Consider the following 16,471-nt stretch of genomic DNA (forward strand, 5'->3'; position numbering starts at 1 on the left):
GAATTAAAGATTAATATTTTTAAATTGCATTTTTTCCGTTGACGGAAAAAAACATATATTCCATTAAGGAGGTTTAAAATTGCATCATTTAATAAATATTATATTTAATATTGCAATACTTTTTATGTAAAGATTAAGGGTCTCTTTGTTTTATATATTGATGTTTGATGTTTGATGTTTGTTGTTGCTGTTAGTTGTTTGTTTGCTGTTATTGATATTTAGTAGATATTAGTTGATTTTTTTTTATTAAAAGAAGTTGTTTCAAATTTTTCCAACCAGTTTTTATCTACTAGATAGATTTAGGGTCTGTTTTGTTCAGTTGTTATCCAATTGTAGATGTTTATTGTTGTTGTTAACTACTGCTCTGAAAAGGTAAAACAAACAGACACTAAGAGTCCGTTTGTTTTACCTAGCAGAGATTCTCTGCTTTTGTAAAAGGCTGCTTTTCAGGTGTAAAAGGCAAACACGAGGTCACTAACCAAACACTTAATGCTGCTTTTCAATTGTAAAAGGCAAATAGGAGAAGACTAACCAAACACCTAAAACTCTACCTTTTAAAATGAAAAGGCAAACATAAGTTGAAAAGTAGGTAAATAAACATTCCTAATTCCGCTTTCTCTAATATTTACAAGGTTAAATTTGTAACTTATTCCCAAATAAAATAAAAGCTAGAAGAAGTTAGTCTCCTAGTCTATAGCTACCAAACAAATAAAGAACATAACTAATAAATAAATAAATAAATATGTACTTGTCCATCTCCATCCCATATATATTACTCAAACTCACCCCCAATTTCCTCACTCTTCCAATTCTAAATCCGAAAACCCCAAATCTCATATTCCGATTTTTAAATCCAAAACCCTGAAAAAGTGTCTCTTTTCTCTCCGTAGCTCTCGCCGGCAAAGGGGATAAGATAAGACCCTCTCAAAATCCATATTTCCAATAATCCAGGAATGATTTCTAATTTCCTTTATTTATCTCCTCTCTATTTATCTTTCAGATAACTCTGTCTCAAATCTTATTTTTGAGATAATCATGACTTCACTAATATGTGATTCCCTTAATCACTAGCTTCCTCTCTTTCTGCTCATCTCCTCGATCCACCTAAAAGTGTCTGACGAATAAAAAGTTTGAGTTTTTGGGGTTCTGAAATGGAATATTTGAAGGAAGTGGAAGGGAAGAGAATCCATGATCTTTTCAAGAACATGTGCCGGAGGATACGGGTTCCCGGAGCAGTCATCGTGGGCTGCGGTCCGTCGGGTCTAGCCGCTTCGGCTTGCCTGAAAGAAAGGGGTATACCAAGCTTGATTCTTGAAAGGACTAATTGCATAGCTTCTTTATGGCAGCTCAAAACATATGATCGGCTACGTCTACATCTCCCAAAACATTTTTGTGAGCTTCCACTCATGTCATTTCCTCCGAATTTCCCCACATATCCTACTAAACAACAATTTCTCGCTTATCTCGAGGCGTACCGGAAGAAATTTGGGATCGAACCCGTGTTTAATAGCACGGTGGTGAGTGCAGACTTCGATCACCGGCTCAAGTTATGGCGGGTGAAGACATTGGGGCTAAAACAGGAGGAGTGTGAGTATGTTTCGGAATGGTTGATCGTGGCGACCGGAGAAAATGCGGAGGAGGTCGTGCCGGATATTGAAGGAATGAAGGATTTTGAAGGGCCTATTGTTCATACAAGTTCTTATAAAAGTGGTGAATTGTTTAGAGGGAAGAAAGTTTTGGTTGTTGGATGTGGAAATTCCGGCATGGAAGTTTGTTTAGATCTTTGCAACTACAATGCTCGACCGTCCATTGTCGTTAGAGACTCGGTAAGCACACGATAATATATAATCATGTGAAATATGCAGATCCGTTTTGAAATTCATATACATTCTACTAAATTTAGATTTTATGTAAAATTGTTTGAATAATTCTTCAAAATTGGAATTTGAGGTGTAATTAATGGGAACCTAACCACTTTAATTTTTTGTTGGTCCATGCATTTACATATTAATTTCTTGTGAAATTATTATCTTTATTCTTGATAAAACAAAGGGTTTTCTTTATATATATCTTTATAATAAAATAATATAAAGAATTATAACAATTGGGAATATGTTCTTCAATAATCAAAGATAACACCTTTAATTATATGCCCTTTTCATAAATTTTTGGAAATTACTTGTTTGATTGAGCTTGAGTTTGACATTAATTAATTTCCATTTTCTCCGAATAGGTTTGCATTTAAACATCTAAAAGAAAATATCGGTTAATCACATAAAATATCGTATTTGTAACATTTAAGTTGAGAAACTATCGAATTAGTAAAGGAGTGCGATTCATGTGATCAAGTGATATTTACGTGCCGATCAACGAACAATCTTTTATATTCCGTGTTTAATCTCGGGAACCGGCACGGTTGTTTCTTTTTGAATTTGCAGGTGCACGTTTTGCCACAAGAGATGCTAGGAAGATCAACATTTGGATTTTCGATGTGGTTGCTAAAGTGGTTTCCATTGTGTTTAGTTGATCAAATATTATTAATTATATCACATTTTCTGATCGGAGACACCTCTCAATTTGGCCTGCACCGCCCTAAACTTGGTCCTATTCAACTCAAAAATGCCACCGGAAAAACACCTGTCTTGGATGTTGGTACTCTTGCTAAGATCAGAACCGGCGAAATTAAGGTTTTTAACTTTTTTTTTTCTTTTTTTTGTTCATTATTAGTTAAGTGATTAGTAAATTAATTGATGAGTAATTAAATTAGGTTTGCCGGGGAATAAAGAGATTAATGCATCATCATCATGTGGAGTTTATTGATGGAAGGACAGAAAATTTTGATGCTATAATTCTAGCCACAGGTTATAAAAGTAACGTACCCTCTTGGTTAAAGGTACGTCTTACTAATTCTTCTTTGGATATATAATTAAGGGTTAACGTATTTAGCCGGGTTATTCTGATTTTGATGGATTGAGCCTCTAATCGTTCATTTTAATATATAAAACCCTTGATCTTTTTATTTTAAGTCATGTTAAGATTAAAAAAGCTAGCTTTAAACACAAAACTCGGTTATTAAATCATTGTTTGTGTTCAAAATATGTGTTTTTAACTGTTCGAAAATAGTTATTTTATAACTGTTCATAGAGAAACTGTAAAAGTTTTCTTTGGAAGTCTAAAAAAGGGCGGCCCGGTCGCATTACGCGTCCCCGCTGAGCGAGGATCCGGGGAGAGGTCCCACCACAAGGGTGTATTGGGGGCAAGCCTTCCCTTGCCAATTTAATTACAATTTTAGACACGGACCAAACAAGTAACGTTCTTTTAACTAATTAGGGGTTTAATGTGTTGAACTACAAGATTAAAGCTCAATCCAATCAGGCAGATGATATTTGCCAAAAATATTTGAAAATGTAAATCTACTCTTACTGTTTTTGTCCTACTTAAAAGGGTTAATACATTTAGGGCTCAATATGCCAGTTTTCCAAAAAAGATCAATTATTCTTCGATGTTTTGAAAACCTGCGTTTAAAATGACATATTAACTCCTAAAATCCAGGTACTGGAGCAATGAAAGAATTTAAACAAGTTAAAGAGCCTATACTTTAAGCAAGTTGAGAAAGCAATACATCATTGTAAACAAGTTGGGGATACTAATAATAAGTCACTTTCAGAAACTTATATCACTTTAAGTAAGTTTAAGGGTTAAATAGAACTAGAGACACTGGCGGATCTAGAGGGGGCCAGGAGGGCAGCCACCCCCTTGTCACTCTGTCCTCGTTGTTCCGCCACTGTTAAAGGACATTTCTCCCTCTCTTTATACAGGTGTTTCGTTAGCTTTTGAACTTCCTTAAAGTGATATGCTGGTTTCTTTAATGTGTTTAAAATGATCTATTGACCCTCTAAACATGTTTATAGTAATCTATTGTCCTCTAAACTTGTTTTGTAAGCTCTCGAACTTGCTTAAAGTTAGTATCTACCGTTGTAGATAAATTGCATCCGATCCGCTGCATAAGTTTAGAAAGGAGAGGAAAGTAGCAATAAAGCTGAATATATATTATATATGGTGCAGGAAAGTAGAATGTTTTCAGAAAAAGATGGATTGCCAGTGAAATCGTTCCCAAATGGATGGAAAGGAGAAAATGGATTATATGCAGTTGGTTTTACAAAGCGTGGCCTGCTGGGCTCTTCTATTGATGCTATCAGAATTGCACACGACATTCACCTTCACTCCCAACCCACTATCTCATCTTTTCAATAGGATTTTAATTATTTCATTTCACTAATATAATATTTATTGGTTTTGTTCATAGGGGTTGGGGGAGAGAGGAATGGATTAATCTCTTTTTGTATATATTTTGAAAGTTTTGCTTAGGTGAACTACTTTTAATTATGAGATAAGCTTGTGATTTCATAACATGTTTGAAAACAAGACTAGTACAAATTTAATTAACTCTATTGATTGATTTCCATGGAATTTTGTGATTGAATTATATAGAGGAAAAAAAAATGTTATACTTGGTATGTTATGGTTTCCATTGGGTTATTTTGTATTATTAGATTCCGCTTAAAGCACTATTAATCTCGTGTTAAGAATGAAGCAAGTGAGAGTTGCGCTGAGTTGGAATTCTTAACGGTTAATCAAATTGTTTACGAGGTAAATTAGTTAAGAAGTAGTTGGTTTTGGCGTCATTTTACATTAATTCTTAGATGTCTTCTTGTTGATGTGGATTATACAATAACTAACTGAACGGATCCAATGTTATATATCAACTGCTTTGTGGCCATAAACCGAGTTGCTTATGGTCTAAAGATCCCAAACAAACATCCATCATTTGATCTAGGGCTGGAGAAATGTGCAATGATTATTGCTAGAATCCATTAGGCCGTGATTAGGTGCATCCGATGTGCTTGGAATATCCGTCGTTTGATGGAGAACTGGTTGAACTACGAAACTGTGCAAATAAGTCATTTCCATGAAAATCGTCCACGCTCATCGCACCAAATGATGTCTTCAATGCTGAATGCACTCTTACGATCTGGCTTCTAGCAAACTGAATCAACAACAAACAGTCAGTGAGGGGCCGGAATCCGGCGTCCTCTGTTCGATGCTTAAGTTGGTAGGATACTTACAAGTAAATAATAACTGGAATGCACTGAATGAGAGATTGTGAATAGTGAATGTCCCTAGAGCTCAGTTTCCAACACAATTTACAGATAATTACATACCTAAAGTGTAATTTACTTTACACGTGTCAGCTTCTGATTGGGTTCGGCCAAGCACTTTTCCACATGTAAACTGATGGTTGACTTCAGACTCCTTTCCCTTTTATATCTGTAACGACCCGGTCCGGAGTGGGTGACGCCGGGGTAGAAGACCTGAGCAAGGAGCGGTCCTAAAGGATGACGATGGGGGCAGGAATGGACTGAATCCCACATCGGAAATGGAGAGGGAGTGATTGAGACTTATTAGTAAGATATGAATCTGATACATGGAGACGCGTTTTAAAGCTGTGATGCCCAATGTGTTGGATTTGGGTCAGAGCGGACAATATCTACATGGTATTAGACTAGAGTTTTACAATATCATTCCTTAATATCTGGCGAGATCTAGGGATTAGGAGCGTAACTTTGAGATTCGAAACTCTCATTAGTCCTCGTGTGTAACTATGTACCTTCTTACTGAAACTTTCCATTTAACCACTCCAACCAGCTCATTCAACCTGTTTTGATATGGGCCATTGACTCAAACCAATTAGATTGATTAAGTTACCCTTTATTTCAGCCTTAACTCTTTTATCATGTATCAATTATTATTAAGAGCTTAAAATGACTAAACATAGAACATCTAAAGTTGAATTCACCAACATCAAATGGGAATGTTTTGTTTTCTTTCTTTCTTTCTTTTTATAGATCCAGCTAATACTACACATGAAAAGAATTGCTTATCAAAACTTGGAACTTGAAAATGAATGAAGAAAAGGAAACACATTGATAGTATTTCTTAAAAGAGTTGAGACAACATTCAACTCATCATCATCATCATCATCTAATTGGGACCGTTTTTAATTATATTTTCTTTTTCACAAAAACAAAAAGTGAAAGTGACTCAAAATAAAAAGAAAAAGGAAAAAAATATTAAAATTAATTTAGGTCAGAAGTAGAAGTACTAATTAATAATTTGCCAGCATATATATATATATATATACACATTGATTTGTTCTAATTTTCTAGCTCATCAATTAAAATTTGGACCACCATAACCATTCAATATTTCTTTATAGTCCATGACAATGATCTTCTTCATCACTTCATCCTTATCTCTCCATCATATATTTGAAAATGATGTAGGATCAAACCCAATCATATATATCTACTTACTATAAACCGACATTACATATATTTATTTATTTCTATATTAATCATTTTATTTTTTTCATTTTTTCTATGATCTCCATTTTATGGTTTGATATTATAATTAAGGAAAAATCATATTGAAATCCGCAATTTGTTCGATTTCAATTCGTGATCTTTTAATTTATCGTATTAAATTGTATTAAGTTAGTTGTGAATATCTAAATGGGTGATAAATGTGTAGGGTATAAAATCTTATTTATATTTTTAATATATAGTGATTTTTTCTATAATCACTAATGTACACATAGATTGGTTGATATGTAAAAGTTGACTAGGATTGGTGACATGACCTAAGTTCATAGCTCCACTCAAGATGGAGTTGGTGCAATGTTCACAATACCCATTTTAAAAAGTGATGGAATCATGTGATGAAGGGGTAATGGCATTGTCAAGTAAATATACAAACCAAATATTTAATCCTATAAATAAAATATAATAATAAAAGTTAATTTTGGTATTAATTATCAGCTTAAATTTTTAATTTAATTGGCTCTACAACATGATACCGGATTTTTTTTAGAGCAAGTAGTATTTGAAAATTTGAATCCTGACAAACCTTGTTTATTGATGAAATTTCAACATACGATAGGATAAGTCGTGTTATATGAGTTTCTAGTCTAGGGTCATTTGAGTAAGGATGTTAATAGGAGTATAGATGTAAAATTGTAAAATAGAATTGTTAAAGGGTTGTATAGATGTGATGGGAGAATCTAGTAGGACGGTAAACTATTGTGTGTGTGTTACGGTTATGATCTTTCTACGTGCTTTAACTCTACTAGACGCTATGTAGGGGCAAGTGTACCTCGTCGTATCAAGTAATAATCCGGTTAAGACCGGGTATCGAATCCACGAGATTTATAACTACAAGTATGAAACTACTCGGTTTTACACGTTATCTAAGCGGTGAATACTTTTGACTTGAGTTTGGGTGACAACTACAAACTACTCCTAAACTATGGTGAAACAGACTTGTGTAGTTCAAACTCTAATGAAGTGTTACGGGTAATGATAAGTTATAACATAAGACAAACAACTCGAAACATATACGATTAATAATTTACTCTTACAAAGACGACTATCTATAGACCGAACAACTTCGTGAGGTTCTTAGGTCGTGATTCCCCTTTAAGGCGACTCTAATTCTTAGGATCAGAAACTAGGCCCAGTAAGTTCCGTGGCTCGTCAATTCCTAGGGTTTTCAGATTGTCAACTCCGGTAAGGCAACACCTATGTGAATCCTAATGGATTTCGGAGCTCGTAAGCGACCTACACAATAATCAATTATAAGTATCAAAACAAGCAATAAAGAATAACACGTAAAGTGAAACGAAAATTGTAAATCATATATTATAAATGTGGAGTGCGTAAATATGGAATACAACCAAACCTAGTACATAGAAAGAGTACAAGCTAATTAACAAGTAAAAAGGGAAGAAGAATCGGCCCTTAAAACTAGCTAACCGGACTCAAAGTCGTCTCTTAGGACTTGGAGGTGGAACTCTCGAGCTTGGTGGATGTGGATGGAACGGAACTTCGACGGCGTGACGGGAGGAATACACAAGCTCTCAAGGTGATAGATTTTTATTACACAAAATCTGAATACCAAAATGAGTGTTAAACACTCTTATTTATACACATCAAGTTCGGGGGTAAATTTGTAAATACACAAGTCTCTTGGAAGATTTCACATTGAAGCTGTTGATTTCATATGGCACGCTCCGCGTGTCTGGCATTTTCCGATTTCGTTGCAGATTTCTCACACGAGTAGACTAGATTTAGAAGAGTTGACTCAGCCACGTCCCGCGTAGACCAGGGTACGCCCCGCGTGGTTGAGTCTCCGGAACTTATCTTCGAAATATCACTCCTTCACGCTCCGCGTAATTCAGGAGACGCCCCGCATAATAGAGGTACTGGAACTTTGTCAACTATTTCACACCTTGCACGCTCCGTGTGCTCTGGGTTACGCTCCGCGTGGACTTTATTGACCTTATGAAAATGATAAGGTTGACTGCCGTGAATTAGTGGGAACTGCACAATTACATGGCATGCTCCGCATGAAGTAATTTACGCCTCACATGGTGTCCAAGGCTGAATTTCTAATTCCTCCTTTGTTCTTTGTGTCCCGTGTGTTTATCTCGTACCTGCAAAATACGACTACGAACACCGAAATTACTTGATGTTTTATTTTTTCTGAAATTAATCAAAAAATAAAGAAAATTATTAACAGTACAATTTTTATTTTTATTTTATTATTTATTCAAAACACACTTATTTTTGCAATTAAACTTTAATTATTAGTTCAAAATAAACCGTAAATCATGCTGAAAAGATAGGGACAAAACCTCCCTATCAAGATGGTTGTTAGGATAGATTAGTTAACTTTTATATTTTCTTCCTCTTGTGCGTACTTTGTTGAAACACCTTTCCACATGATTTTGATTTGACAAAATTATTTAAAGTATATTTAAATTTCCATGATAAAATATTCCAACACGTTAAATTTAAATGCTTTGATTTATTAATACTAATGTGTTTGTTCAATGTTGAGTTAATTGATTTATAAGAATTAAAGACATTAAAAGATCAAGGTCCAAAAGCCTACAAGAGAAGGTCAAAGCCCAGTCAACATTCACAGGCCTTGCGGCCCAGCAGAACAAAGCTCAGCCCAACGGAAGGCAGAATCGAGAAGAAACTTCTCAATTGCTTCATGCCGAAGCTACTGAGTCAAGCAGACAAGGAAGTCAGGTCAGCAGCTGGCCTGAACAACTTGGAGACAAAGTCTTTCCACTTAAGGAAATATTCAGACGAAGCAGAAAGCTGTCTGGAAGACTTTTCCGTAAATGTGGAGACACTCTGATGAGCCTGAGCAAAAGCAACTGATCCCTGACGAAGACAGAAGATGTAATGTTCTTATTGGCTGAAGACGCTGAGCACTGACCGAGCGAAAGCGACAGGAAGCCGTTTCCCTCCAACGGTTATTTCAAAATTCGAAATGACTGAGGTCTCAGCCGTCACTATAAATAGGCCTCTCAAATGCTTCATTCAAAACAGAACTTCAAGTTGGAATCCCCAGCAAAACGTCCAATGTGACTTTTGTGGGAAGAAATGACACACAACAAAAGTGTGTCGCCATGCTCAGCACTCAGGTGCTGGTCAGTGGAAATGGATTCGCCAATAAAAGATCAACTGTGACTTTTATGGTAAGAATGGCCACACTACAAAGGTGTGTCACCACCGAGTAAAATATGATGTATCACATGCTGAGCCTAACAAACAAGGACCCAAAAAGCTTTGGGTACCTAAAAGTAACTAGTGTATTGCATGTTGGCCTGAGGTGTGCTGAGAAGTCAAAGTTATGGTACATTGACAGCGCATGCTCAAGGCATATGACTGGTGATGAAACTCAGTTCATCACACTCGTGCATAAACGTGGAGGAAGCGTAAGTTTTGGAGACAACAAAAAGGGTAAGATAGTAGATTCAGGAACCGTTGGTGGCAATCCTACTATTGAGTGTGTCTCGCTAGTCAAAGGACTTGAATATAACCTACTGAGCGTAGCTCATCCGTGTGACAGCGGTAGGAAAGTTATATTTGATGCCTCTGGATGTAAAATACTCGAGGGGAAAACAAATTTTAACTGCCCCTCGTGTTGACAATGTCTTTATGCTGAATTTGGAAAAAAAGTTTTCAAAAAATATATGCTTAGTGTCAAAGGAAGAAAATTCCTAGCTATGGCATAAGAGACTTGGTCATGTGAGCATGGACCTCCTGGCCAAATTAGCAAGAAAGAAATTAGTTGAAGGACTTCCCAAACTAAATTTTGAAAAAGGATCAATTATGCAATGCTTGTCAGTATGGAAAACAAACTAGAAAATCTTTTCAAAGTAAAAACATAGTCTCAACCAAGTGTCCATTAGAGTTACTACACTTGGATCTCTTCGGACCAGTCCAGCCGCTGAGCTTGGGTGGTAGGAGATTTTCCTTGGTCATTGTAAATGACTTTTCTAGGTACACTTGGGTCATCTTGCTCAATAGCAAGGATGAAACATTTGAGATGTTTTCAACACTGTGTAGAAAACTTGAAAATGATAAAGACCTAAAAATAGCTCACATCCGAATTGATAATGGTGGAGAATTCAAGAATGAATTGTTTGATGATTTCTGTGAAGCCATCGACATTGACCATAACTTTTCTGCTCCTAGAACTCCTCAACAGAATGGGGTAGTTGAAAGGAAGAACAGAACTCTGGTGAGAATAGGCTTCCAAAGTACTTTTGGGGAGAAGCTATTAACACAGCGTGCTATATCCCCCTATGAACTTTGGAAAGGATGAAAACCTAACATAGGATATTTTCGTGCCTTTGGTTGTAAATGTTTTATTCTAAATACTAAGGACAACCTTGCTAAGTTTGATTTAAAAGCTGATGAAGCTGTCTTTGTAGGCTACTCAACAAACAGCAAAGCATATAGAATTTTTAACAAACGAACTCAGATTTTAGAAGAGTCTGTTCATATTGAGTTCGATGAAACTAACCCTGCAAAGAAGGTCAATCGGACAACTGAAGATGATCCCAGCTCAGCACCTGCTGACTTGAGTACAACTACTGAGTCACTCCCTCAAGGGCTGACTAAAGGTAAAAACGAAACTCAAATCATTTTCACTGACCAGTCTAAACCTGCAGAGATTGTTGAAACACAAACCGCTGAAGATATTACACTACCGAGAGAGATCAGAATCCCAATAGGACATTCTGAAAGCAACATTCTCGATGCTGCTGAGAACAACCTGATGACCAGAAATCAACTCAGGAGATATCCTAGTAACGTAGCCTTCGTCTCAGTTCTTGAACCGAAGAACTTTTCAGAAGCTGAGAATGATGAGTTCTGGATGGGTGCAATGCAAGAGGAGCTTGACTAATTCAGAAGGAATGAAGTATGGGACTTAGTGCCAAATCCGAAAAGCCAGAAGAGTATAGGAACAAGATGGGTCTTCCGTAACAAGCTAGATGAACAAGGGAACATAGTTAGGACCAAAGCCAGACTTGTAGCTCAAGGTTACAGTCAGCAGGAAGGTATTGGCTACAGTGAGACATTTGCCCTAGTGGCAATGCTAGAAGCTATTAGAATACTGTGTGCTTATACTAGCTTTATGAACTTTAAACTGTTTCAAATGGATGTCAAGAGTGTATTTCTAAATGGAGTTATAAATGAGGAGGTCTATGTTAATCAGCCTCCAGGGTTTGAGGATCCTAGTTAGAATATATTTCACCCTATCTTTCATGAACTTGTAAGTGTTACGCCTTTCCGCATGTGCAGCATCCCTATCATATTGCCAAGGCCTCACTAACAACATATGGAAACATCCATATCTACAAAATCACAATAAACTTCATCTTCATGATCCCCAATAGCAATCGGTACTTTCCATCTTTGCTTGACTCTAAATTATCCCACATTCTTGATCCGCCCCACACTATATGGGCTATGATGTGCTTCAAAGATCAACCCAAATCTCTTCATGGTGGTTTGGCTAATGATGTTCTCTTGGCTCCCACTACTAATGATTACATTACACTTCCCACCTTGCACTAAACACTCTAAACTGTTTCTAGGAGGTAGTGGAGCTCCCCTCAATTGCCTTACATCTCCTAGAGGTTCCTTCACGACATTAGGACATTTAACCCCACTTGTGCTTACCACTTGCTTGTCCTTATCCATGGGCCTCGATTGTTCTCTATCCATAAAAGACTATTCTCCTCCCATTAGCCTATAATGCTCCTACTTCAAGTACTCAATTGTGATTTCACCTTTAATGCAAATTTCTCGCACCTTGCACCCTAATCACCATTTGAGTCTCAATCTTATATTGAATATTTTACCTCAACCCCTCAAAGTACCTAAGTGCCTTTGATTCTCCGACTCTGTCAATTGGCCTTTAGCCAATAACCTCAAGAATTCTGAGGTGTACTCGTGCACACTCATACTCCCTTTTGTATATTCATACTCCCTTGTGTACACTTTTGATAGGAGCTATAGATATATTGCTCATAATTCGATGATAAAAAAAACTCTCTCAACATCGTCTCATCTGTAGCCAATAATGAATCGGTTCCCTTCCTCATCATCTTCGTTATCCACCAAGTTTATTCCACCAAACCAAAGCATATCCCCTCAAACGATAGGCAACCAACCTCACCTTCATATGGTTTAGGATTCCTGGATATTGAAAGAACCTCTCCACTTCTGATAACCAATCAACAACCCCCTCAATATCTAAATCTCCCATAAATGCAAGAAAATCCACCTTCAATTTAAAATCATCATCCCTATAATAGTTAGCCCCAAGTGGATTCCTCACATTCTCACTCCCACTATAGGGGTTCCTCTCCACAAAGCATACATCTCTATTCCCACTATGTTCATTATGCCCATGCACATCATCATCATAATCAACCTCATTATTATGACTATCAAACTCATCAACTAGCACAAAATTAGGTCATATTACCTCTTGATGCCTTGGACCTCTAGGGTTTGGGTGTAGTTGAAATGGATTCCTTTCGGGTGGAGGTGATGTTGGTGGAGGTGGTAGAGGGCCTTCCTCTTCTCTTCTTGGATACGCTAGTTCCATGGAAATCCTTAATTGGTCCCTAATTTTCTCATTTGAAGCTCTCACTTCCTGCCTTAAACCTTCAATCCTTTTATAATATGCCTCCATTTGTTCTTAAGATATTCTACGTTGAACCATACGAAAGAAGTTTCGGGTGAGGAAACGATTGGCTCTAATACCAACTGATACGACTTGGATATTGAAAGATGAATATTAAAGGTGTTAATCTTAAACTTGAAGGAGATAAACTCCTAATAGGGATAAAACTGTAGCCTCCATTGGAGTGTTTTGGTATTTGATTGAATAAAAGATGCATACAACTTAAAATTTGGGGGTTATATACTCACCAAACCTTAGGAAAGAAAATACATTAAAGCCCCTAAGAACAAACTAGCTTAAGATAACTTAAACGATAAAAAAAGTATAAAATACAACTCAATGACAAACTAGTAAATAACTTAGTAGCATGAGTTGTAATTAAACAATGGCACAATTGTGAATAGGAGGCAATTTGAGCCAAATGGGAACCTTTGTTTTACGTCAACCACACAATGTGTCACCACCCTCACACAACGTATAAATTAATTTTGGAGAAGCAGAGAATATGCTTCTCTTCCACACTGCGTGCCACCTTCTTGACACGACTTGTCATCATGTTCTTCTTCCACACGACATATCTCCCTTCCACACTGTGTGTCTGAGACCTCCGATGCACTCCAAATGGGTTTGATGACCTCATCATTCATCTCCATTGCATAACCTCAATCTTCCCTTTTTTATTCCGGTAGAGAAAATTAAATGATTTAAGAGAGATTTACAGAATGGTGGGTTCAAACCTTCTAGATGAAGAGCTTCTGATTGGATCAATTTTTCTTTTCATCAAGTAATTAATGATCTCAAGTTTGATTCTCACTAAATACATTCATATAAAGAGATAAAAAATCTTAGATGTGACTAAATTATGAACATGATTATCTCATCAAAATACCACTAATAATAATTATAACATCCCATCCAATACCATATAGATATTGTCCGCTCTGGTCCAAATCCAACACTTTCGGTCTCACGGCTTTAAAACGCGTCTGCATGTATTGGATTCTCATCTTACTAATAAGTCTCAGTCACCCTCTCTTACTTTTCGATGTGGGATTCAGTTCATTCCTGCCCCCATCGCCATCTCTTAGGACCGCTCCTTGCTCAGGCCTTTTATCCCGGCGCCACCCACTTCGGACCGGATCGTTACAATAATAATAAAAGCTAAGTAATTAAGTTTAGAACAAGTAGGTTATAAAAGAAAATAGAAAATGACATAAAATTTCCAAAGAGTTGAATGAAATATTGTTGGTGGGTAATATTCCGACCGACTTGAGTTTAAGGTGCACATAGAGACAGTACATTGCATATAGCAATAGCAATGTCAAAGGTTTCTTAATGGTAAATCTTATTTCAGGACCAGCAAACATGCCCCACTAATTATTGCCTGCCCCATATAAGATCCCTTTCCCTACCCACTTTCTTCTTTTTCTTTTTTCTTCTTATGTTTTATTTATTTAATTAAATCTAAATTAAGAGTAAGGATTATGTCTACCCACTTTTGAAATTAATTTCATTTTTTTTCTCTTGGCTTGTTGAAACTTGTTCCTTCTCCTATAAACATCATAATTTCAGGTTACCTTTTCTGATTTTTTTTGTAATTTTTCTTATCACACTTGGATGGATTGATATTGTTGAAAATATAGAAAGAAAAATGTTATGAGTCATGTTCAAAAGCTTCATGAATTTTAGATGATGGGAAATGGAGAAAAAAAGTGATAATAATACTAATAAATAAATAAAGTAAGTAAAAAAATGAAATTTATTAAATGGATCTTGTAATGATGATTTGACATATATATGGAGTGATTGTGGATATAAAGTATTAGAAATGCTTTTATATTTAAAGAAATAGTGATAGGATATAGACTCCTCAATAACAATTTATAAATAAAAAATAAAATAATAGAAAGAATTGAGAGACTCTCAGTGATTTGATTAGGCTGTTGGAATTTGTTTTTAACACTTTCTACTTAAATTTTAACTTAAAAACTCAAGTAAAAACTGTTGGAGATGTTATTATATGTTTAGATGAATAGTGTTAGGGCACTGTTTGGTAAAGACCTTTTTGTAGATTTTTGAGTCATTTTAGAGGTTTTGACTAGTCAAACATCTAATAGTGGTGTTTGATGAAGAGATATTTGAAAGAGTTTATTAGGTCCATAAAATGGTTTTATGAGTTTTTTCAATTAGTTTATTGCTTCATTTCTTTTGAAGACATTTTTACCCCTAATTACTACCTTTTAAACATAAATAAAAGCTTCACCATGTCTTTATTTATCATTTTACACAAACGACTATTAACAATCAAACTATATTTACCAAATAAATTTACACAATCAGCTAGTCAAATCAACTAAACAAAAAAAATAATCAGCTAATGGCCCTGTTTGGGAATTAGCTGTTAGCTGTTAGCTGATTATATTAGCTGTTAGCTGTTAGCTGATTACATTAGCTGATTTGACTAGCTGATTTGACTAGCTGTTTGTGTAGACCTGTTTGGTAAAAATTAGCTGATTGATAATAGCGGTTTGTGCAAAAAGACGAATAAGGGCATTAATTTTGGCGCAGAAAAAGAGGGAGTTTATCTATTAGGGTTAAAGAAATCCATTAATTTTAATAGTCCAAAACGCTAATTGAAAAAGCTCATTTTAAGAGCGTTTTTTAAATTAGCGTTTTCATCCCAAAACTCTCTCTCAAACCTCTCTCCACCAAACACTCCAATCAGCGGTTTCAGTGGTCAAACCTCTAAAATTGGTCAAAACCGCTCTTTTTATTCCAAAACGCTCTTTGCCAAACAGGGCCAATAACTAACAACTTTGCCAACACAACCTAGGAATTTTGTTAGACATTGAACGAATTAAATAGCCCATTTGCTCGCTACAACCTTTATTTTTTTTAGATGCTCTTTTCCGAGAAGAACCAACTATTAAAAGTTTTTCTTTTCCACTTCTAAAAAAAAGTATTTCTTTTCCAAAAAAAAATTGAATGCGATAACTAAAAAATGAAAAGAAGGAATTATATATGGTGTCAATATTTTTTTGTCGCAATATATATTATGAATATTGTGAGCTTTAGTTCAAGATCAATTCCGTGAACCTTATAATTTTAAGGGTAAATTTCAAATAAAACTCCTGTGATTTTACTAATTTTTAGATAAAGGACTGTGGTTTACTTTTTGTCAAAACGAGGATTGAGGTTTTCAATTTTAGCAAAATAAGGACTTTTTCGATTGATACTATTAAAATCACCATTGACGACTTCAAAAATGACATATTTTAAGAACTACTAATATTCTAAGCAACTTTAATTCTTCAATTTTTTTATTTTGAGATTATTTAGATGATGTTTGGTA

At 35.7% G+C, this 16,471-nt stretch overlaps 1 protein-coding gene across 1 annotated transcript; it reads left to right on the forward strand.

Annotated features, from left to right (window-relative positions):
- Positions 1-814: 814 nt before the first annotated feature.
- On the forward strand, positions 815-4,455 carry LOC136202991 (indole-3-pyruvate monooxygenase YUCCA2-like). Its single transcript, XM_065994019.1, has 4 exons — positions 815-1,826; positions 2,439-2,687; positions 2,768-2,893; positions 4,066-4,455. Exons 1-4 carry the CDS (start codon positions 1,152-1,154, stop codon positions 4,252-4,254), a joined length of 1,239 nt encoding a protein of 412 aa, XP_065850091.1. The 5' UTR covers positions 815-1,151; the 3' UTR covers positions 4,255-4,455.
- Positions 4,456-16,471: the final 12,016 nt, after the last annotated feature.

This window comes from Euphorbia lathyris, chromosome 8, assembly GCF_963576675.1.
Source record: "Euphorbia lathyris chromosome 8, ddEupLath1.1, whole genome shotgun sequence".
NCBI lineage: Eukaryota > Viridiplantae > Streptophyta > Magnoliopsida > Malpighiales > Euphorbiaceae > Euphorbia > Euphorbia lathyris.